At 37.4% G+C, this 25,483-nt stretch overlaps 1 protein-coding gene across 3 annotated transcripts in view; it reads right to left on the reverse strand.

Annotated features, from left to right (window-relative positions):
• fgf14 (fibroblast growth factor 14) overlaps positions 1-25,483 on the reverse strand; it is a 138,578-nt gene that overhangs the window by 56,168 nt on the left and 56,927 nt on the right. The window contains exon 1 of one of the 3 annotated variants that reach the window (XM_084122969.1): positions 5,886-7,131. The exons of the other annotated variants lie outside the window; for them this stretch is intronic. Coding sequence (XP_083979095.1) covers positions 5,886-6,078 — 193 coding nt within the window. The 5' untranslated portion in view covers positions 6,079-7,131. Of the gene's footprint in view, positions 1-5,885; positions 7,132-25,483 lie in introns of those variants that run through there. 3 annotated transcript variants of the gene reach the window in all.

Below are 25,483 nucleotides of genomic sequence, written 5' to 3' on the forward strand. Positions count from 1 at the left end.
TGGGGCGGTTTGCAGCCGAGCGTGAAGCGGCTGGGATGAGAATCAGTCCAAGGCCATGGTTCTCAGTCGGAAAAGGGTGGCTTGTCCGCTTCAGGTTGGTGTAGAGTTCCTGCCTCAAGTGGAGGATTTCAAGTATCTCGGGGTCTTGTTCACGAGTGAGGGAAGGATGGAATGGGAGATTGACAGATGGATCGGTGCAGCTTCTGCAGTAATGCGGTCAATGTACCGGTCTGTCATGGTGAAGAAGGAGCTGAGCTGTAAGGCGAAGCTCTCGGTTTACCAGTCGATCTACGTTCCTACTCTCACCTATGGTCATGAGCTGTGGGTCATGACCGAAAGGACAAGATCCCGGATACAGGCGGACAAAATGAGCTTCCTCCACAGGGTGGCTGGGCGCTCCCTTAGAGATAGGGTGAGGAGCTCGGTCACTCAGGAGGAGCTCAGAGTAGTCGAGAGGAGCCAGCTGAGGTGGCTCGGGCATCTGTTCCGGATGCCTCCTGGACGCCTTTCCGGTGTGGTGTTCAGGGCACGTCCCACCGGGAGGAGACCCCGGGGAAGACCTAGGACACGCTGGAGGGATTATATTTCCCGGCTGGCCTTGGAATGCCTCGGTATTCCCCCGGAAGAGCTGGAGAAAGTGTCTAGGGATAGGGAAGTCTGGGCGTCTCTGCTTAGACTGCTGCCCCCGCGACCCGGCCCCGGATAAGTGGAAGAAGATGGATGGATGGATGAATGGCAGTTTTTTTCAACTGATTTATCACCTATCAGGGAAAAACCATAGCACAATTCTCTTCGACAAGCCATCCAATGTGAGGTATAATTCATGCCTGCAGCACAAATGGTGCAAAATGAGTTTTGAAACATTAGCTCTACACATCAAAAAATCATAACGAAGCTTATGTTAGCAAAATCAATGTAAATAAATGACATCCATGTAATCAACATACAGAACATACATCTCTCACTCCTTTCCATAAAAAATAGCTTAAAGTGATAGTTCACCCAAAAATAAAACAGTCTGTCATCATTTACTAATGTTGTTCCAAAACTATATGACTTTCTTTCTTCTGTGTAACATGAAAGAAGATATTTTGAGAAATATATGTTTGTTTGTTTTCGTAAATGAAATGGAAGTCGATGGGCTCCAATGTTGTTCAAAATATTCCACTTTTGTATTCCACAGACGAAAGAAATTCATCGATTTGGATTGACATAAGGGTGAGAAAATGTTGACAGAATTTTCATTTTTGGGTGGATTATCCATCATAATCATATACCTCAAACTACCTTTACAAACTGCTTTATTGTCACACCGAGAATAAAGAATCAGGCATTGTGACATCTGAAAATTCTGGAAATATATCTATTTTTTAAAGATGATTGATGTTCATAACATTCATCCTTATAAAAGGTTAGCAGCAGGTGCATGGTTTTGTGTGTGTGTGGTGGATAGAGAGACAGAAGGAGACAGACAGGTGGAGGCAGCTATCATCAGACAGACAGGGATGGGGGGCATGTCTCACTGCACACAGTGCCAGCTGCAGACTTAACCACATATGATTGACCCACTATAGACCTTCAGGAACAGAAGAAGGGCTTTTCCAGCTTTCGTAAGCACACCCGCACTATTCATGGTCACAGGAAGGACTGAGAAAGACCCGCCATTACATAAAATCTTGGAACTACTAGCAATATGAGATTCATACTCTCTTCCCAAATATTGATGTAGGCCTAACTCATATGATTTTATGAAAAAGACATGGGAAGAATAAAAAAATGTGCAAAAAAACGTGAAAAATAAATCGCAATTAATTGATTTGTGCTGTCAAATCAATTAATCGCGATTAATTTTTCGCGTTTTTTGCGGGTCTTTCTCAGTCCTATTATAATATATAATATATATGTGTGTATACTGTATAAATATATATATATACATACACACACACACACACACACACATATAAAAACTCGATTAATCGATTTGACAGCACTAATGTATATGTGTGTATATATATATATATATATATATATATATATATATATATATATATATATATATATATATCACCTCTATAAATAACAATGAATATCATTGTTACAGCCATAACATTGTGGAACATGGCGGAAATGAATTAAACGTGTAAAACCGGAGAGTAATTTAGTCATTACAGGCGAACTGACATCAAGCTCAGTAATTTACACAGTGCAAGAACAAGCACCACCTTACACTCAAGACTAAAGAAGGCGCAGTGCACTTTCATTCAGGACTAATTGAGTGTATGCAAGATTCATCAGACTTTTTAATGAGACTTAGCATAGAGAGAGATTAAAAGCTAGTCTCCACTGGTGGTCTTCCATTCCATTGAGCATTCTAATTGGACGCAACACGTAACGTCCAAAAAGCGTGTTGAACCATGTCTTGCAGTGAAGAATCTCTGTCATATTTATCACTTATCCAGATAATAAGCATCAGAGCACTGAACTTTCACAGTGGATAAATGCAGAAGCACAAAATGACAATAAATACCACAAAACTATCTAATTTTGGGACAGTTAATTGATACAGATGTTTTCTGCACCCTTCCTACATGCTTTTAGCAAAACTTGAATACAAGGTTAGAGTTATACAGTTTGCTATAAAAGAACTTGTTCAACCTTCCAACAACTAAATTTATAAATTGAATTTGCCACAGGGCATTTTAGTAAGCAGTCACTTCACAACAATGTTTATTTTTTCATGGCCATGAGACAAAAAATGTCCTGTGGACTAAAAAGGATAAAAATTGCACTCAGGGATACAATCAAAAAGATAACCTCTCCGCTTTGAACAAAGAGATTTTAAATAAATGAAAGATGTACTTGTTTTTACCGGCTTGACGGGGACCTTTCATGTCTGGAGCCGTTTCTCAGATTTTTTCTGAAGTCAGACATTTACAAACAGCTCAACCACCTCATATTATTAGAATTGTGGAGCCATTAATATATTAGACATGGATGGCTTTAAATGGCATAAAGGTGCAGCATCAAAAGAATAAATATGCCAACAGTTGGTCAATTTCAATATCTGACCTATAGTGAGCCTTAATCAACCTTTATTCTAAAATACCTAAGCCAGCCTAAAGTCATTTCCAATTTTACAACATTGTTGTGACCCCAGTGAAATCCTAGGTAAAAGCTAAAACATACAACTATCAGACTGTATAATATACATTTATCTAAGACTTTGGTAACAACTGACAGCATTGACTGGGCATTTGATCCGTTCTGACATCTTAAATCAAAATGGTACCTTACAAACCAAAGCAAGACCTTGTGCCAATGTTGGAAAAGCTTTGCTTGAAAATACTGAGATATTTAGGTTTTCTTATTAACTACTGTGTTACTATTGATTCTTCACTCAATTTTGCCCTATGAGCAAAGAAATATTTTTTGATCCCCGAAATTTGTTTTAGATGACAATCATGGCAAAAATTGAGCAAGAACCCAAATTAAAACTTTTCTTGTGCGCTTACTAGTGCTAACACATTTATAAAAGTCTGGGAAAAAAACAGCATGATAATGTTCAATGATAATGGATCAATGCAACAAGACACATAGGCTATCTCTGTAATAATCTGGTCAAACCAATCAATAATAGCATTTTGCTTGAGAGTCAAGAAAGTCACATTTAAACAGTATATCAGGACTGCTTCTTGTTTAATGTTTTTGAATGGGGCGCTGACCAAACCTGAAATCACAAGACTGAGGTCCACAGCAGTACTCCAAATGCAGGAGGTAAAAAAATTGTACCTCTCTTTTGGCAAACTGATATTGCCATTATTATCAACGTTCATTCGGCAGACATTTGACAAACCGAAAGGACACTGAAAATACGCTTGAGGAATTTTTTTTTAACTACTGTCTTCTATGATTTCTGTTACTACACTGCCACAAGGCAAAATGTCTTAGTTCATGGTCTGTAGATGCTTTTCCATACTCTGGGGATATATTCCTATTGTCTGTATGTCACGACCTAAAAGTCAGAGTTAAAATGGAGACGAATGTAGCATCTCTGCCTCGTATGATGGGAGGCTATGCTCAAAAGCTATGCTCAAAGTGTCCTTTTTGTGACCACTACTAAATTACCACCACTAAGCTAACTATGATTTCTCCTGAGCACACAGGCTACATGTGAAAGAGCCTGGGAGGGTGGGCAGGCTAACGCTCAGCTTCAGGGAGCCCCTGGTGAGCCCTCAAGGCTGTGAAAATGCTCACTGAAGATTTTGTAAATCTAGCTGCAATGGGAAATTAATGAGGTAAATCCCAGGGGGTGCTCCGTCAAAAGTAACTCGGGCAACAACGCAACAGGCAGAAGGACTCAAAAGAGGCTGTCTAAGCAGCTGTGAGCACTGGTAGTCATCTTAAACAGCTAATGCTTAAAGACACCTTATTTTAATGTTTTCGATTCTCCACGTGTAATTGTACATAGTGACATCATGGGTAAGCTTAACCTACAAGCCTTGTAAGAAGCAGCTTTCCAAAAAAGTTAAACCTAGGAGTGTAAGAGGAGGCCATGAACTGTTCGCCATCTGTAATAAGATGGCCGTCACAGGTGCACGTTAGCCGAGACGTTGCAGGGCTAATTCATCACTCTCAGTTTCTCCTGGCAACAGCTACATCTTTTACTCACTACTTATTTTGTGCAAGATTCCTCTCTGGACATTTCTGACAGGTACCATGATATACAGAATACCAAATCGCCACCTCTATTATAGTTTTATCAGACTGTAGCTCATCTATTGGAAAATTTAAAAAAAAAAAAATGTTTTTTTTTATTTATTATTTCTGCATGCAGGCACAATACACACACAAATGTACACACAATACACACACAAATATTTTCTGGTTCTAAAAAATTAGTATTTAACACCCGGGCTGTGATTATACACGTTAACATATACTACAACATTACAACATAACTCTATGATATATGACTGTCCTGAGCTGACTGTCAATTTATAAGATAAATTGTTTGTGTCCTGAAAAACTGCTTATTTTCTGATTATATAAATGTATTCTCTATATAAATAAAATTGCTATATTAAAGTGCTGAATGAATAAAATGTAGTATTGTATTTGTTAATATAAATACTTACATTTATAAGAATAAATATTTAAGTCATGTAATTTTTTTTATTATTATTTTTTTCACCTGAACAGGTCTCTATTACTCTGGGGGTGACAGGAATCTAATTTAATTTTAATCTTACCTAAACTGAATATTGTGTCACTGGCATTTCCATTAAGATAAGCTGTCATTGGATGTTGTTTACTGATGGTGTGATACAGTGATAGAATTTTTTTTTTTCCTGCAACACGTTGGGCACCTGCTGCTTTACTTGCATTCATGAAACGTGCCAATAATTCCACATCAACAACACCTCTCAAGGGTATAGCAAATGGGAGAGAGATGGCCAAATCTCAGATTATTTCAAACAATATATCTAGCTTAGTATAAAAAATCATTATTTAGCTCTAATACAGGCTATGTGGCCTTAAAAACAGGAGACAATACTGAGTATTATTTTGAAAGTATGACGTACATAGGTTTGAGTTGAATGCGTGGTCTTATTACTGACTTAACAATTTGTGTTGAAAAATAATGACAGATTTGCAGACTGATGGAAATAAAACTGTCTGTCAAAGAAATCTGTCAAGACACAACACAAGTCTATACAAACTCTATAAGCTATTCTCGTCGAGATAAACAGCATCTCAATGCCGTAGGTCCCTTGTTGTCAAAGCTGGATGTGAAAATGAAATGTGGGCGTATTATCTCAAGGCATTAGACATAGCATAGACTTCTTATATGCACAATTATGGTTTGTGTACGGAACTTCCCACACCTTGTCGTCGTAGTCTGCGTTTCCTGAGGCCGAAGATTCGCACTTTGGAGAAGATGTCGACCAGGTTGCCATTGCAAAGCCCTTTATTCTTATTGGGGCTTTTTCTCCTCCTGTTGGTGGATGGTCGGTCTATATGCTGCTCCCGTGCCTGTCTCTTCTGGCGGATCAAACCGCTGGCAATCGCCGCTGCCATGTCTCAAAAACAGGGCTGTTGAACTCCTTACACACAAAGCACAGACAACAACAACAAACCGCCCGATCTGTCTCAATTATTGTCCCATTTTTGCGACTGTTTGTGTGCTCTGCCCTCTGAAATGCACGGATGATGATCAAAGATATCCACACATCACGAACGGCGAAATAAGACACTGAATTAGCATAATGAATACAAAGGTGAAGTATTACTCAACTGTCCGTATTTCACATGTTCTCCGATTTTCATTTCGAAGTCACGCAGGTTACTTTTCATTCCTTATTTCACAATGGTTTTCGGAATATGATTCTGACATGAGTTGCCCGGCTGCTCCAAAATATAGAATATGAAAATATATTCACGTCACGCTTGAGAGTCTCTCCGATCCGTCACTTTCCTTCCTTTATTTCTGACCCGGTCCTGATGAAATTCAGCACCCTGGCCAGCGACGTCCACTCCCGGAGTCTGAACAAACAAAGCGTTTTTCGTTCTGAGCTGTCAAGCGGAGAAACGCGACCACCTTCGTCTCCCAGGTGGAGCCCTGCGACTACACATATTCATGTCTCACATATTCACCAAGTTTAGCAGATATCCACGCCGGTTCTGTTCAAACGTTCACTCATCTTGAGAATAACCGACGGCGCAACGACGGTGACTTGAAGTTTGAACGAAGGTGTTGATAAGGGATCTCCTCAGACGATCACTCCCCATTCAGTCCCATATTCTAGGTCGCGTGGTTATTCAATAACGATGTGCGTTTGTTCCTTTTCTAAAGCAGCATGTCTTGAGAGAGAAAAAAATGTAAGTAACACCGAGCGGCTCCGGTGAGAATGACGTCTACCCGGTGTGACGGGAAGGAACAAATAAATAAACTCAAATAAAAAAGTCTTTGGCAGAAGCGGAAGTACACAAATGTGCAGCATAAGTGCTAACGTTAGCCAGGAAAGAAAACATATTCAAGAAATGCTCCTCTTCATCCTCCAACTCGGTCTCCAACCGTTTGGAGCGACTGAGGCGCACGCGCTTCCCGCCTCAGTCTCATAGATCAACGGCATCAACAAGTCTTAACGACCACGCGCTTCCCGCCTCAGCCTCACGGGTCATCAACAAGTCTTAACGACAAACTCCTCCTTTGCCATCATTTCAAAGACGAGAAAAACCCACCCTTCACTTAATGTCCGTATGTATGTGCACGGAAGGATTGTTCTCTGTGTGCACGGGCTGATAATAAGATTCAAACCCGACGATGGCATAAAAAAGGCTAATTCATCTTATCACATCGTCTGATATAATTCACTGTTTATATAAGCTATAAGCAGTTAACATGCGCCAAAAAATATTTAATTCTAATATTTAATCAGATGCCATGTTCTATCTAACAGATCTCAGACGCAAAAAAACAAAAAAAACATGTAGCCTATTTTTCACTGAATTGCTTATATTAGGAACTATCAAACACAATTTGTTATGTTTATGACACAGAAAGCCTGAGAAATTAATTTCACTCAACCCCACCGACACGCTGCACGAGTGCAAAATGAACCAGGACTACAACACACCTGAGGTGCTATTGAGACCCCCAGTGCTTTAGACAAACAAACCTATGTACTGTAAAGCATTGTGCGGATGAGTGTCTGTGTTTACATAGGCCTACATATATCTGTCGTCTGTTTCTTTAATCATATGGTAATGAGTGTTGCGATAAGGGCTGAGTGCCAATTTAATATCATGCCCCAATAACACGCAGTATTTTCTCATTTAGATTAATATCACCAGTGAAACACAATCACAGAGAATGAATTTAAAAAAAAAAAAAAGAAAAAATAAAGAAAAAGAAAAACTCAAGAGGGCCATCTGCTGTTTGTCGCTGCAATGAAATATTCAGTCTTTCATCCCCCCTGATGTTTTTCAACCCCTTTTACCAGACTGACAATGTAACTCTGGTATGGTATTTCCACACCGGTCACTGCTTGAGCAGATTGCAGAGAAAATATAAAAATATATGGAACATGCAATTAAATCTAATAATATACACATTCATAGACATTCTTCTTATTGCATTAAAATAAAAATAAAAATAAAAACCTGACCTTATAAGCATACAAATCATATGAGCACAGAAATACCAGACTGCTAAAATAATGAGAGCTTAAACGGTCTGCATCATTGCCGGTGAAGCAGCCACTGCAGTTTGAGCAGCCGCCAGCAGCGGACACTGTCAGCTTAACTATGACTCCATTTATTTACAATAGCACAGACAGATCACTAGGCTTCATGAATAAGCCATTAACATTCACACATCTGTACTTCATGGACATTCAAATGTAAATATATTTGAAAATATATAAATCCAAATGCCTTATTTAATGTATTACATTAACGGATGATATAAAGCATTATATAATGCAATAATTATGGCTAATAACTTATACATTCAAATTATGCAGCTGTTATAAATAGCTGCTTAACATTTATATAGTAAATGCAAAAAAAACCACAACAGTCTTGTTTTATAGTCTGACAACATGACTTTGTGCACAGAAAAAGAACAAGAGATTATGCAAAAAAAAAGTCAGTAATCAACGCGACTGCGGTAAACCATGAAACGAGGAATGAAAGAACATGCCTGTGGCATTTTCTTAGTTCTTCTATTCTGAGTCTCATGAATACAGAATTGGATCTTTTACCTATTCCTCTCCAATTTCATCTTTAGTGTATGGCAGGAAACTTTACGCTTCAGAAGCGTTTACTCAAAATAAAAGGAAGCAATCAGATGGCAAATGGACTACACAGCAAACCCCATGACAAAAAGAGACCAAATAGGGAACAAGCATTTCAATTCTGAATCAACTTGCACGCATGAGAGATTACTATATTTCCAAAAAAAAAGAAAGAAAGAAAGAAAGAAAAGAAAAGAAAAGAAAAGAAAAGAAAAGAAAAGAAAAGACAAGAAAGACAACTGCATTGTCATGAATATGAGATTGTGCACATACCTACATGCTTTCTCCTTCTGAATGTATGAGACTCCATAGTGAACCCATTTGCACATTCAACCGAGGTAACAGCGCATTTCTCTGCCTGGCTGTCAATGACATGGCCCCATTTATAGGGTCTATACTCACAGATAACATTATTAGTAAGATCTGCCCCAAACAATTGCCGTTCAGCCGGCTGAGACCATCTCCTCCAAGGCTTCAGCGGCAAAATCTTAAATAACAATGTTCCACTTTGAACTTTTAATTATGATGAGCTGAAGTGTTCTGTATTTTGCTCAGTTTTACCTAGAGTTTAATGTAGAGGCACCCATGCGAACAGCACAGCTCAAAGATCATGAGAGAACAGATGTGTAATTCAAGAGAAGCACTTTTGATGAAGAACTAATTAACTGCTATATAAATGTGAGCCAACTCCAGCCTCCCACGCTGTCCTCCACCTGGTCTTTTATGAACATTAGCTGACGAGATGAATGAAACATGGTCATTCTAGGAAATGCCATACGATACAATACCACATGAAATCAAAGAGAATGGACAGCTAGTCTTTAAAAAAAAAAAAAACATGAGATGACTGCAACTTTTGTTCTATACAAATGTGCAGTGCTCTGAAGCTGTCCAAATAATAAAAGGGAAAGAGAGATGGATGAGATATAGAGGTGGAAGGGAATAAGAACTTCAAATTCACCAAAGCCCAGTGGAGCGACGAGAACAGGAGAATTAAATCTTACTTCAAGAAATGTCACAGCAGACAGAGACACCAAATAAACAAGTCGATACTTTGTATCACTATGGAAGCCTTTAGGGTCACCTGGCTTTTATTAGCTGTCGTGATGACAGCAGTTGTAAATTGGACTTAACGTTGTACGCGCTGAGACGAGAGGAAAACAGGAGATTTAGTGCTTTGTTTAAATCAGATTGTTTCACACTGTTGGGGTGGGAAAGGGAGTTTAATTTAATTGAGGAGAAAGTAATGATTTTTGGTTAGTGTTGTTGACATCGGGGTTTAATCGGCTCTGTGAAATGTCACCGTTCTGAGAAGCTGAAGACACTGAGGCTCTAAGACTTTGAACGTGGAAGCGAATGTAGTGTTTTGAACAGAAATCTCACCAACGTCTACTTCAATGGCTTTAGCTAATATAGCAGACTTGATTTGGGAGTAACAAATCAAAGGATTAAAAGGAAAATGAGAAATGAGTTTTCTGTTTAAGTGGCGGAGATTAACTCTCTCATTTTGAGGGAATTACTGGAGGAGATATAAAACGTCTTGTTCTCTCATTTTCGATGGGTTTTTTTCTGATACAACTAACAAAAAAAAATCTAGACAGCAATTCCGAGTCTTATAAACAACATTAAAGCAATATTACTGTAATTCTGGTTATATTGATAGGCTGTTTCAGCATTAAAGATATATACAATACAGTATTAAACCAAAATGGCTATCAAAAGGTCATATTCTCTGTCTGCAATCTACAATAGCAGCAAAGTGTCATTTTGTTATAGAACCAGATAACTTCAAAATAAGTACTTATAATTGACAATATAAGGTCTAAACACCATGTGTATATTCTGAATGACATATTAGCATATTTCTCATATTATTTTATATGCAATATGTATATTATGTGGACATTGCAAATGTTTTGGCAAAATATGCAGTACACAAGCAAAGGACACTGCGTGGGATTATGTATCCCATAATGCAATGCACTCAGATTCACCTTCCATTTTTAATAACTTTTTAGTTATTTAATCAGACTGCTAAAAGTGAAGTTATGTTTACACAGAATTGCATTAAAAATGCAAAATAGCCATATTTTCTTTCCAAGATGTTAACTGGACATGACCAGCTAATTTAAATGTAGAAAGAGGGAAGATCCTGTGTTAAATTTGTTAGAAATGTATTGTTGTTAAAAAATAAAACATGTATTGGTGCATATTGTTTCTATATTTTTAATCTGTGCATATTCTTCTATAATAAATTGTATGCAGTAGGCTACACTGTAAAATATACAACAAGCTCTATCTTGACTGCATTGCAAAGAATACATCATACATGATTCTCTCACTTTAAGTAAAAAAAACAATTCAGAAACTGATTTGCATAGGCTGCATGTGCATGCCAGAGTTATTCTGCGCATTGAAAAAATAAATGTGACGAGTCTCTAAATCAAGCTAAAAGCTTATAAGACGAGCACCTGTGTTAAATCAAATTGTAGATTAATGAGACAAGTACAAAAAGTATCCAGCAAATCAATACAAGTCTGTTTGAGCTTGAGGGTTTTGCCATTAAGCTTGACATTTAAATATCAACAACAGATCTCATTACAGAGGTGAGAATGTCAGTAATGTAGTAAAATGAGGAAGGACACTTTCCTGTAAACAACTATACATATCCTTCAAACTACAGACATTTTATCAGGGGCCAAAAACCAAATTAGCCTAACAATAAGCAATCAAAATACATTATTGTATATTAATTATATTATATTAGAGTAACTGATTCTGGCACTGTTGAGATCAAAATATAAGGCTTGTATTATTTATTGTTATGTGTAATTTTATTGTTGTGACTGTCTTGTTTTGCGTTACAGTGCCTGTTTTTATTGCTATTATTTTAATTTAATTGCCTGTGCAGCACTTTTGTCGCCTTTTCCCTTTATTAAATGTGCTACATAAATAACATAGAATAAAATTAACTATAACTAAATACATTATTTTACATTAACTGTTATTATTTACTTTTTATTAATAATTATTGGTGCTTCATAATTGCTCATACTACTGGTTTAACATAATATGACAACTTCAGAGGTATGCTGTTACGTTTCTTAGTGATTGGACATACAATCTAAATAATAAACACTGTAGTAACCACTAAAACAGCTTAACAACTGCACAGCAATTGCCACAACCCTGGTAATGACAAAGACCCAAAGAGTTTTGCATGGCGAAGCACCACACATATTTTACTTCTAAAATTGACAAATTTAGCTTTCTTCTATTACTGGCACATGGCACCTGTCTAAAATGTTCAGTATGTGTGAACTATGGGAATTCTGTATACTTCGCGACACCTTTGGATGTGTAAAATGGAATTGTGATTTCCTAATGTCATTTTTAGTTGTGTTTTCTCACTGACCGGAAAGAATATGAGAAAATCTGAGAGTGGTAAAAGGTTTCATGACATTACTGAAATTGTGTGTGGTGTGTGTGTATGGGGGTGTTGGTTTTTAGTCACTGTTGACGTGTTCCATATTGTACTGAGAAGAGCAGTGCTCAGTGATATTCACAGCTTTTGGCTCATCACTGGCCTCTGAACAGTGAGAGCAGAGTGAATTTCTCTGTGAGAGAGTGTAGTCTAAATGACAGAGAAGAACACAACGCATCACACGCCGTTACTCCCACCAGGGGGTGGGAAATGCTGGGATAAGCTACAAAGAGATGGATATAGACAGAGCTGCTCCCTGAACAAGAGTTAAAAATTCAGCTCACATCTCTGCGTGTCCTTTGATCCGGTTTTTAAGTATGCAACACTCAAAAGTGTCCTGTCAGCACTGGAGCAAAAAAAAAAAGAAGCTCATCCGAGAAAGCCTGGGCAGACACTGTGAATTTAAATGAGTTGATTCTCTGCCTGGAAAGCCCTCTTTTTTCTGGTCTGTGAGAGAGAATAGGGAAGGACTCTGCAAAGTAATCTCCCAGTGGAAACCCAAGGGACCTCCAAGCATACAAAAATGGGCCAAGAGCGTATAGCCTTGAGAAACCCCTGGAATGATAATCATGTTCAGTTCAGCTGAAGTTAAAGCACTGCTATAAAGATCCACACTATATCAAATGCTCTCATTTCAGTTTTATGGAACATCGGGGTCCAGTGCACAGTCACCGTTAGCTGACATCAGGGTTTCCTACAATCTGTTTTTGCAGCAGGGAGATGCTCATTATAGAAATACATATAAATAATAAATGATACAGACATCACTAAATATAATGATAACTTGCAGTTTAATAAGTGATTCATTCGCTCTGGTTGATTAAATTAAGTGAAGGATTCATCCCAGTAAATTGTCTCTCTTTAGTCTTAACTGCTCTGTAAAAGACCCAGCTCGTAAGTAACATTCATTCATGAATGAGACTACACTGATCATACTGTATGTTTTTGATTCACAAAATGAACTGGATCATAAGTAATTTGCTTATGAATCGGTTTACACTACTCACACTGTGTTTTTCATTTTACAAAACGGATCATAAAAGTTGTTCATGAATCAGACTATTTGTTTGTGAATTGGACTACAATGCTCTTGCTGTATGTTTCTGATTCACAAAAAGAATCAGATAATAAGAGTCATTTGTTTGTGAATTGGACTGCACTCCTTGTGCTGAATGATTTTGATTCACAAAAAGAACCAGATAATAAGAGTCATTTGTTTATGAATCGGTTTACACTACTCACGCTGTGTTTTTCATTTTACAAAACGGATCATAAGTCATTTGTTCATGAATCAGACTAATTGTTTGTGAATCGGACTATGCTGCTCATGCTGTATGTTGTTGATTCACAATAAGAACCAGATCATAAGAGTCAAACTGTACAGTATGTTGTGCTTGAGCGCAGAAGACGTTATTATTTGACAGTACTCTGCCATGGAGGACTGACTTTACTGCTGAAAAGAAGTGCAGGAATAACCCTGGATGACATTAACGGTCATGTTATGTTGAACCACTATTTCCCCATCATTCTCTCTGATACACATCAAATGCATTTCATCTCAAACTGGAGCCCAAGGGAAAAATGTAGCCTATCTAGAGTCTGCAGTGACATTTGAGCTATTCAAACATGATGACAGAATCTCAGTAAGAGTGTGAGAGCAGGAAACATCTAAAGGAGATGTTGGCACACAGAGAACGTCCCTTCAGTATATCGTCCACAGTGTATTTGCTCCCACACACCACATGCTGTGGCCTGTTTCTTGAGCTGGTCTGAACCAAATAACATCAAGTAAGAAGAACACACCCACCTAAAAATCCTAACAAAGGCGTGCAGGGCACCCACACAAACCCCTACATACAAAACACACACATTATTTAAAATGAGAAGTCTGACAAAAGTGAGAAAGAGAGACTGTGACAAAATAAGCATGAAAGCTGGAGGGAGAAAGAGACGCATCACTACCCCCTACAATTCATGAGATAAATGGGATTTCTATTAGGTACATCCACTGAATGCTAATACCAAGCAAGCTGCTTAGTCTAATGCCCATCCCTAATCTGAACCTTTTTCTCTGGACTGCCTGTTTCAGCAGTTACATGGAAAATCCCTGTTGGTCAACTTACTATAGCTCAGTGCATTTTTTCCCACTGGACGGATGATTTTGTTTACCTAGCTTGCTCCGAAGGATTTGTTCTCTTGGCTGAAATGGAATGCATAATGAATTCGCACACTGACAACATACATTTGTTATAGTGATATGTCTATGTCAGCTATTTTGAATGACAGGGGTAGATTACAATGTGTTAGAAATGTGTTAGTGTCAATATTTCTCTGAGGAAGGTTTATAAATCTCTCATGAACAGCCTGTAACAGGCCTTGATCCATTTGTCAATGTGTCCCCATGCAGAGCAGCACAGAAGTAACTCTAAACGCACATACACACACAGGGCTTATCAGTGCTGAGATCCTTTCAACTGACCTGGAACCAGCTTGAAATATTAATAAGGTCTTAATTAAATCACAGTGGTGTAATTTTATACCTAAGTGAAACTCAATTTAAAATGAGCAAAACCACAGATCAATAGGAACTGTACCTTTTGTTGAAGACTTAAATATCGCTTCCCATGAAAACTGATCTGGAATACCAAACAATGAGAAAGCTTAAGCTACGTCAACAAAAACCTAGCGCAGGCTGTGAGTGTCAACATGTACCATTGGAGTCAGGTTGTGTTAAAGCAGTAGTTTGTGTAAGAAAGAGAAGAGTGAACATCCTTTAAAAATTCTTTTTTTGTGTGTTGGGTTACACTTTATTTTAAGGTGTCATTGTTACAGTGTAATTATATATTTAAGTACTGAGTAATAATAATTAACAACATGTACTTGCTATAGGGTTAGGATAGGATTAGGTTTTGGTTTAGGGTTAATTGCATGTAATTATGCATAATTTACTCTTATTACTACAGTAAGTACATGTAACATGTACAAGGACATTGTAAAATAAAGTGTTACCGAAAATTATTACAGAATTAGGTTGACTATTTATTTAATACAGCAGTAATCATCCTTTATAATTTCACTTTACACATTTTAGGTTATATTTTATTTCGATAGTCCACTTTATACATTTTACTAACTAGCTTTTAGTAATTTTGCAACTACATTTCAACTAACTCTCAGAGTATTAGTAGACTGTTAGGTCAGGGTGAGGGTTAGTAGAATAAGTTGATATGTACTTGCAAAGTTACTTATAGTTAGTAGAATGTCTAAAGTGGACTATCGAAATATCGAATTTCATTAAGAATATTAACGAATATTACTATGTTATGTTATACCTAACGGATCATCAGTTAGAAAGTTAGAAATGAATTAATCATAGTTAGAAATGGCACTTTGACACTTTAAAATAAGGTTTAATTTGTTAATATTACTTACTGTAACATCAATTAACAATTAACAATACTTTTAAAGCATTTATTACTCTTTGATAATTATATTATCAAAGATGAATAAATGCTGCACATTGTTAGTTCATGTTAGCTATTGCATTAACTGATGTTAACAAATACCTTATTGTAAAGTGTTTCCAAAAATTCTACAGTATGTTTTATACTGTATATCCTCTTCACAGCGCCCCTGGTTAAAAGCCCTTACTTTAACACAGCAGGTTTTTTTTTTTTTTTTTTTTTCAGAAAAAAAGTGATTCTACTTCAGCAAGTCAGTGACATGTACAGTAGTCTTACGTCACTTACATCTTACAAGTCACAAGTTAGTCATGAACATTTCCTCAATCTTGCATCACAGTATCTGTGCTAATGTTGCATAATCCTATAGTTACACCATTTATACAATACATTACAATCGTATCTAAGTCTCCAATTATGTCCTCAATAGTAAGAAGGTTTAATGCTTTTTCATCTCTGCAGAGGAACCTTAAATCCTGCAGAGCCTTGAAAAACTGCTGACCAGGTGCTAAAAGCCAAGGGAAGGTCAGCTGCAGAGAGCACAGAGACGAAGACCAGCCCTGGACACTTCTCATCGGCCAGGAAAAGAGATTAGCTGTCTAGCATCTGGCCAACAGCAGGCAGAAGTGCACTTAATACTGTTAGTGATCATAGCAGGTGTGAACTGAGATACTAACTGTGGAAGTGTTGACTGTGTACGTACCTCCAGAAAGCGTGCGATAACCTCGCCACACACTGCTCAACACACTGCTTGTTTACAGTGTGTATACAACCACTGCAAACACAAACCAGCCATTATGCACCAATGATAAACTCTCTCTGACATATTTACAGCAAACAGATTCTCCCTTGAAGGAAAACACACATTTAAATGTCATTCCCATAACAGACACAGCGCAACAGTGGATATCCGAAGCAGCTCTGAGATCCATATCCCACAATCCCCACTTCCCTGGAGAGAGAGAGAGAATAGCTGCAGAGATTGTTTATTTGTCCATGGCAATTTTAGGGGGAAAAATTAGAATAAAATAAGTAAAAGTTAAACCTTTTTTAACCTCTTTTTTTTTTCAACATGGTTTGTACTGGGATAGTTCACCCAATAATGCTGGTGCTCTGTGTTGTTTTGCACACCATGAATAAGGACTGGACCTTCAAAAAAGCACTATAAAAATGGTCCATATGACTTGCACTGTATTCCAAGTCTTCTGAAATCATAAAAAAGATTTTTGAGTCAGTGAGTTGAACCACATCAATCTGATTTGTGAATCATTCTGAGATGTGAAAGAACAAACGGTTTCATAGAAAATATTTATTCACAAATCAGACATTGTTACTTCATCACAAGGTCTCATAAACATATCTAAAAGAGGGCTTTTGCCAAGATTTTTATATAACTTATATTTCAGTCTGCTCCTCATACCAAAGTTATCAAACAGCTTCAGAAGATGTTTCGTCTAAAAAAAAGAGCAGCCAGGATAATCTTTAAAAATTCACATTTTATGTTTGACGGATGGAGGAAAGTCATACAGGTTTGGGTAAAATATGACAATAAGTAAATCATTTATTTTTAAATAAAATAGTGTAAGTAATCAAAGGGACCTGTGAGAGCAGACACAAGACCAATGTATAAGCAATGACACAAATTATATAAAGGGTTTATGTGATTAGGGGCTTAATCACCTGCAAACAATGATTTATAGTTCTTACAGTCAGATCAGCTAAATTGCAAATTACTGAAATCCAAAGAATGTATTTATTGAGCTCCATATAAAAAATATAAAAAAAGGTAGTTACTAACATTTGTGTAAAGCAATACTGAAAAAATAGGATATTAGAAGACAAATTCAGTTGAAAAGTCCTTTTTGGTAAATGGGAGCACCCACCCCCACAAAAAAGATCAATTTAAATAGCAAGAAAAATAACAGTATTCAGATGTGAACAGTAAGTGCTTGAAAATGTTTGTTTTCGTAGGTGAATGTTTGTTTTATGCTATGCTGTTATAAAACCACAAGAGGGAGGTCAAGAGCGCAGCAGAGAACAACTCAGTGATATCATTATCAGACACAAACTGCAAAATGTGACTAAACAATCCCTCATGACAGCCATTATCCGTTATGTCATACTGTAATGACTCTTTCAGACTTTCAGCTGAATTGTGAATATAACGCAACACTCACCATAACATCCTGAACACAATATTTAGCCTCTTGACGTAGGCTCCATGATGAGGTCATCCTAGTTAAACCAATAAGGCAACTTGTCTAGAAATGCTATTTCTGTAGCTTATGTGTCTTATTTACTAACGTGCTGCAAAATGAAAATGACCATACTAGTGAATAAAAAAGGCAGGATAAGAAGACAGATAGCAAAATAAGAAAGGGCCTTTATGTACACGTTTCAGACAGCAAAGATGCCCTCAAGTGGTCAGATTGGGCTACTTCAAGATTGAAGTCAGAGGGGGTTGGTGGGGGGGGGATCACTGCAGAGACTACAAACTGTTCCTCACCGATTTAATCACAGCACAAAACACAGCCACAGCATTGACCTGTGAACGAATTTAGCCACAATTTAAACACACATACTCTTTGCAAATAAACAAAAGAGAAGTCAGGTATTCATGCATATTAAATGTCATCAAAAGCAACAAACACTGGCACTTTCATGAACAGGAAACATCTGGTACGGAGCTGGATGACATGCTTCCTGTGAACTGCTGCAGGCGCCATTACTCACATTCAAAATCATTACGGCTCTGTGTCCTGGCCGACAGAGCGTTGTGCAGTGAAATGCAGATTGATCTATTGGCCTGCTCTCACCCTGCTATGACATCATCAGAAAGAAGATCTTTTGGTGCATGTCATTAGGAAGTGTATTATTTCACTTCCAAAAGTTACGTAATACAGATGGCTCTCTGTAGTTTCTCACTGCTCTGAACCCCACAGCATGGATTACAGCCCGAAGCCAAAAGCGATCCGATAGGAGTGCAAGTGCGTGCGTGTGTGTGTGTGTCTGTGTGTGTGTGTGTGTGTTGGCCCAAATTATACATACTGTGCAACACTCTCACACAGACCGTGAGAGATTTAAATGCTTTGTATGAAGGTGAGAAGGACAGCTTGCGCCCACTGCAAGTTGGGAATTCAGAGAACTATCTGTTAATCATGTCATTCATTAAACACATCAGCATTTTTAATTGATCCATCGATAGGCACTGCATGTTTAATCCATGCACCTTCAAATCATGTAGTTAATGGGTTTATCATCCTGTCACGCATGTGTCCCGTGATCATTCCCATATTGACAAGGTCACCTAGCCATTCAAACCTAGTCATTTTGATATTTTGCTGCAAGTTACCACAGTCCATCTAATTAAGGTTCCAGTAAGTGTAATTATAGAGAACAAAAACGATTTTTGAAGTGATACTTTAAGTGCGATTACATTTTGCAGGCAAAAAAGGTCTACTGTCCATAATTTAGCGATGTATGAAGCACAGCTAACACATAGCCTATAGTTACTTATAAACCAAGCAGCTTTAGCAGCTTAAATCAATGCATGACCAACTTGAACCCATTGTGAAATCTGCATGGGGAAATCTTTCGCCCTCATGCAAAATTCCAGATTGTGTAGATTCCTATTGAATTGACTGGATTTACCCCGCAAAATTTCGCAGCTCACCGGTAAATGTGTGTACGTGTACTCATACAAGACCTGCAGCTATAATGCTAGGATGTTGTGGGTGATTGCCAGGGAATTTATATTTGTTTTAGTGACTCACAGTATTAGTCTAGCAACATGCCATCACCAAACTCTAATGAAATAAGGTGAAAGTTGCATCATCCATGCAAATAACTATTTGTGTGGTGTGAAGAGTTGCTACCTACAGTGTTCCGAATCAGTCACTTAGGAGTTTTTTGTTTTTTTTTGCAAGGCAGCTCACTGAATTCTGGAAAAAAGCTAAATTATCTTGACTCTGAGAATCTATGGTTTTCCATTCTGAAGAGCTACAAGCTACAGGGTTAATATAATGAAAAGAGTAGACGTCTCAGAAGTTCAATTTAGAGATTGGAGGACATCTTTCAGGCTGGAGAAAGAGTGGTAATGGAGCATGACAGGATACATCCATTTCACAGGAGACAGATAGACAGGCAGAAAGAGAGAGAAAGAAAGAAACAAAGAAAGACAAATGTAGCAGCGCTCATGTTGTCTACTCCACTAGGTATGTGACCTTTTAGCACTAGCTAAATATAGCCCAAGCTGGGGGTGGGGGGGGGCAGGATTTGTCCTCTCCATTTCTTTCCCCACCTCTTCTGCCCAGGTCTCTTTGACGTGGCCAATTCTAGCGAAAGCAAGTCTTATTGACAGGCTTTAATGAGATTGCTTCCCCTCATCTATCTTAAGTAAAGATCCATTGGCTCTCTTCTTTAGCCACAGCTACATGATGCCCATCAGGCTGTGATTTACAGCGCTAACCCATCAGCTGACATCCGGCGCTTTCCGTAGACGTCTTTTTTCATACAGATCCTTTTTAAAAATGTTCCATAAATCACTAGATACCTGATAGTCCCGAAAGACAAAGGAGCCATCTTTATCACATACATTTAAAAGAGGGATGGTACAATAGTGGCTCTATCTTTTTTTAGTATCACTATTATTATTGCTCAGATTTGGGGTTAGGGATTTAAACAAACCCCTCACCCTGCGTGTCCACTAGCGCGTGGTGAGCAGAGATGAGCGAGTGTTGCCAATTCATTCTTTATGGGTGGCAGGCTTGTGCTGGGGACTTTAGGATTGACAGCAGAATAAGTGGTAAGAGTGTATAAATGTGAGAAACGTCTTCAAAATGAGAGCTTAAAAAAGCAGGGTGGCAGCGAGGTCAGTCATAGACCCAGAATGGACATTAAAAATCATTAAGGGTGAGTAAATAAAGACAGAATTTTAATTTATCCCATTAAGGCCAATTACTGGCACAGATTTATCTTGTCTTTTCTTTTTTCTTTTTTTTCTTTTTTGCAGGAGGGGAGGGGGACAAAAGTTGTTTTTAATATATTATTGTTTTAAATTTATTCATTCAATTCAATTCACGTTAATACATCATTTCAAAACAGCTTTACAGAAAGTAAATAGTCCATATTACAATTTAGAGTGATCTGTTATCAGAGGTAACTGTCTAAGTTACGTATTTCAGAAATTTACATATACAAAATCACAGTTAGCTAAAAATGTATTAATTTAAACAATGTAATAATTTAATGCAGAAACAATGAGCTCAATGAAGTAATGAATACATTAATACAATGAATACAATTCATCATTATAATCATTTTGCATAAAATATTTATTTCCTTAAAGTACTAAAAGGATTTAAAAAAAATACTAAATAAAACCACTAAGTAACCGAAATCTTTAAGAGGGAGTAGAACCGGAACCATCAAATTCCTGCTCCTAACACCCTAGTGGCGATGACTTGTGCATGTACAAAAAAAACCCCAGTAAAAATCTGGTTGGTGTAGTGGTTGTGGCTTGAGAGAGCTGAATGTAAGGATGGGGTTTCAGCTGAAAAAGGCTCTCAAGTCTACAGCAGCTCTAGAGCGGTCAGATGGAAGTCTGAATGTGAGCGACAGACGACAACAGATCTGGGATTCCCCAGTTTACTGATTCTCGACACGTTCCCTCTGCCCGACTTTCCTCCGCCCACTCTCTCCCTCTTCTTTCTTTCTCTCTCATCCTTTTACAATATAAAGGTGAAAGGCTCGATGCGTTGGGAGACCACCGTTGTTAGGTAACAGCCTGGAAGCTCCCTAAAGGCACGTGTTTATGACTATATCACTCCACAGGTGCATCCATACTGCGTCAACACGCTCAAACGCACGCGCGCAGCCACACACAAACTGTCCAGTGGGGCGTCTGCACTCTAGATGCCTGCAAGCATTCACTCACTGTTTACCCGTAATACATCAGTAAAGGTCAAATGCTATAAACCTCAGACTGCTATTCCTAGAACCCCGCTATTTATGACACTCTCCATCTACTATGTCTGCTCTGAGGCATTTCTAAGAAGTCGACAAAAAATACTAACGCAGCCAATGTAACACTTCCTCATGCAGAAAGCTGTCAAGCAGAGCTGGAGTAAAAGAGAAGGTGCAAATGCCTGTGCGTTTGGTGGGAGCTCTGCTCTCTATGACGGGCTTCAGACAATTCACACACTGAAAAAGACATTTTCACTCAGAAATTGCTAGCACATTTAAAGTAGAAAAACTGAACTAGTATTTTCTTGTTTACTTCAATAATCTTTGTTTTTTTCAATCTACAGAGCGGCAGCAGAGAAAACGTCCCCTGTAAATTCTTATAAAATATTAATCTGATCATGACCGATTCAGTCAGGCAGAGGCAATATGGCTCTGGGATGAGTCCCTTGACTACTTAGAACGCCATAATATAAAACCTTGTGTCCAGTGGGCTTGACCTCCTTTGAATGAATGTCCAGGTTCAGCCACTGGGGAGGATCAAACTGCAATATTTCTGCTAGCATTACTCAATCAGGACATATTGCACCAAACTGCCATCAGATGATTAAATACCTTAAAGATTCTAGCGATGTTGTAATAGATCAAAGAAAACACAATCAAGGAAGCCATCTGTCCACTACCTTTTTCTTTGTGCCTGTATTGGGGTGTAGTATTATCGTTGTACTGTACAAAAGCATCTATCCAGAAGGCTCCTATTTTGGTAGTTTTAGCATTCTGGCACAGTTTACACAGCTAAATGAATGATTGCATCAGATCCACTGATGGTAAGTGCCAATAAGCCGGAGAGTGATATAAGAGAGTGGATGGATCAATCTCGGTGTGTGTGTGTGTATGTGCGCATCTTAAAGCGCACATTCAATTAAAGTAACTCATCAAAGTGTTACAGTATAGGTCCAACAATCTGAGAGCTGTCAAGAAGGATCGCTCCTACCAAACACTCTCAAAATAATAGTCTGTTTTTATTCATGAGGAACGGGACAGAACTAGATTGGTTGGCCCTCTCTCTCCTTACTGTCCTGCTGATTCTTCTCTGTCCTGTCTAATGATGGCAAATAAGCCAAAATACAATAAAATAAAAAAAATGAAATTGCGCTATCCAGTTGCGGTCCAGTCCAAAATGTGTTTATTCGCGGTCAGGATACTTTACAAAACGCAAACCACTAAACAGTGGCATCTGTGAACAGATCACACAGATTTCACAGGAGAAAAATTATAGGACCATTGTAACCACACAACATGCAAACCTGAACACAACAAATTAACTAGTATTCAAACAAATGTTTATTTAAACAGACCACCGATTTTTTTATTATTTTTAATAGAAGTCTCTTATGCTCACCATGACTGGATTTATTTAAAAATATTGTGAAATATTATTACGTTTTTAAATATCTGCTTTCTATTTGAATATATTTTAAAATGTAATTTATTCTTGTGATGGCAAAGCTGAATGTTCAGCAGCCATTACTCCAGTTTTCAGTGTCAGATCCTGAAATCATTCTAATATGACGACTTGGTGCTTTCTTTTCTTATTATTATCAATGTTGAAAACAGTTGTGCTGCTTAATTACAGCATTTATTTGAAATATAATTTCTTTGTAGCATTTACTTTTAATGCATAATTGCATTTAATGCATCTTTCCAGAATAAAAGTATTCATTTCTAAAGAAAAAAATCGTACTAATCCCAAACGTTTAAACAGCATTGTAAATATGAGAGTAAATATTTTCTAATCCAGTTTTAAGCATTTGTTTAAAGGTAATCTAAAGAAGAAATGCTATTTTATTTATTGTAAACCCTGTAATTAAATTACCAATAGTTTTATTTCATAATGTCATGTCAAAATTTACATTTTATCAATCCACATTTAAAGCATTTTTTTTTTTTTATATGTAACATTATTAATAATTTTAAGCAAAATGGTAAAAAGTAAATAAAAAAAAGATGGTAAGTAAAAAGTGCACTAAAAAAATACGTTTTTTGTTTGTTTTCCAAAACATTATTTTCTTCAATGTACTGTATCTTTTCAATAAATGTTCATCAGCTAGTGAAAGTGTACAATCCCCACAGACAAATGAGATTTATCAGAAGAGAGCAGTTATTGATCCATCGGTCTGATGTATTTACACCAAATAGCTGATCAAAGATTGTCTACTCTAATCTGTCATTGTGGGAGGTTACAAGTCTGGTCCAAGCGAAACTGGCACCCTGATAATAAAACAACGACAGCCTCAGTTTGCTTTATGGGCAGACTATTAATGATAATAATATTAATGATTTATCAGTCTAGGACAGGTGGTGCCAGATCAAACTCCTTTCTCATAGCGATCGAAGAAACAGGCTTGCACTGACGTAAGGGGAGACGATTGCTCTTTGACAAAGACACATAGTAAATCCTATGACACAAATTACACAGACATAATGAGAGCTATCTCTAGATTAATTTTCATTTTTGTGATATGCGCTAGCCTTTGAGTTATTCAGTTGTCACTTTGGTAGAAAAGGTCTGATAAACGAATTCATGTAAATGTAATGAAGCCACCAATTACAGGCAATCTACATTATCCTATAGAAATAGGAAGTGATCCAGGGTGGTCTCAGTGTGCTGTGGGACTGTATAAGATGGATGATGTTTAAATTCAGCAGGACTTATCACAGGGGCCATTTATGTGAAGTCCCTGGAGAAAGGCGATGTTGAGCTTTGATGAAAATCAAATTCCAAAGACTGCAGAAGGCTTTACTTTTGTGTTAAACACTGTGATTCTGTGGCACTATCAAAACATTGCTCTGTTTTTTGTTTTTTTTTCAGCATCCTTACAAGCCCAGTACAGCAATATTGGCTAAACCAATGGTAATGGACGTTCACATTTCCAATTCTATAATATTTATAAATAAATATATTTTGACATGAACAGATTATTTTGCATTTGGGAAATTATAACAACCTTTTGTTTTAATATCATGTTAACTATTTTTCTCATTTTTATACATGAAAATATATGCCTTCACATTTTAGGACAAGAGACCCTAACATATTATATTATATTATACTGTATATAACATATTATATTTTGAGGACCCTGGTATTTGAAAACTCCTGCCCTAGTTTGTTTACTTTACACCACTAAAAAAAACCTTGTATTGCCATATGAGTTTAATGTGGTAATGTATTTATCAATTAAAACTTATCAAATTCATGTCTTTTTTGGCAGTCGGCTGCTTTTCGGTTTTCTATAAATCACACAAGCAATATTTACAAATGAATCACCATTAGAATGAAATACAAATAAAAAAAATCATTGTTTCAAAATAATCTACATGCAATTATACACTACATCCAAAGAGTCATTTAAAACTGCATTGACCCCACAGACGTCCACTGGAACTTGGAAGTGTATTACTTCTCTACATGTTTTCCTTTATTTTTTCAATCAGGGGCAAGTTACTTTTTCCTATGCCTATAAAAGAAGCTTTCGATGGATCTTAAAGAAATAGCTCACCTGAAAATTCTGTCAATAATTACCCACCCTCATGTCATTATATGACAAACTTTTGTCGTTTTTTTTCTTTTTTTCTTTTTTGTCTATACAATGAATAATCTGGTTTGGACTTTCATCGTATGGAAAAAAACATCCTTCAAAATGCCTTCTTTTGTGTTCACGGAAGAAACAGAAGTCATGCAGTTTTGGGAACGACATGAGGGTGAATAATAATAA

Source organism: Abramis brama, assembly GCF_963993115.1.
Source record: "Abramis brama genome assembly, chromosome: 8".
Classification (NCBI taxonomy): Eukaryota; Metazoa; Chordata; class Actinopteri; order Cypriniformes; family Leuciscidae; genus Abramis; species Abramis brama.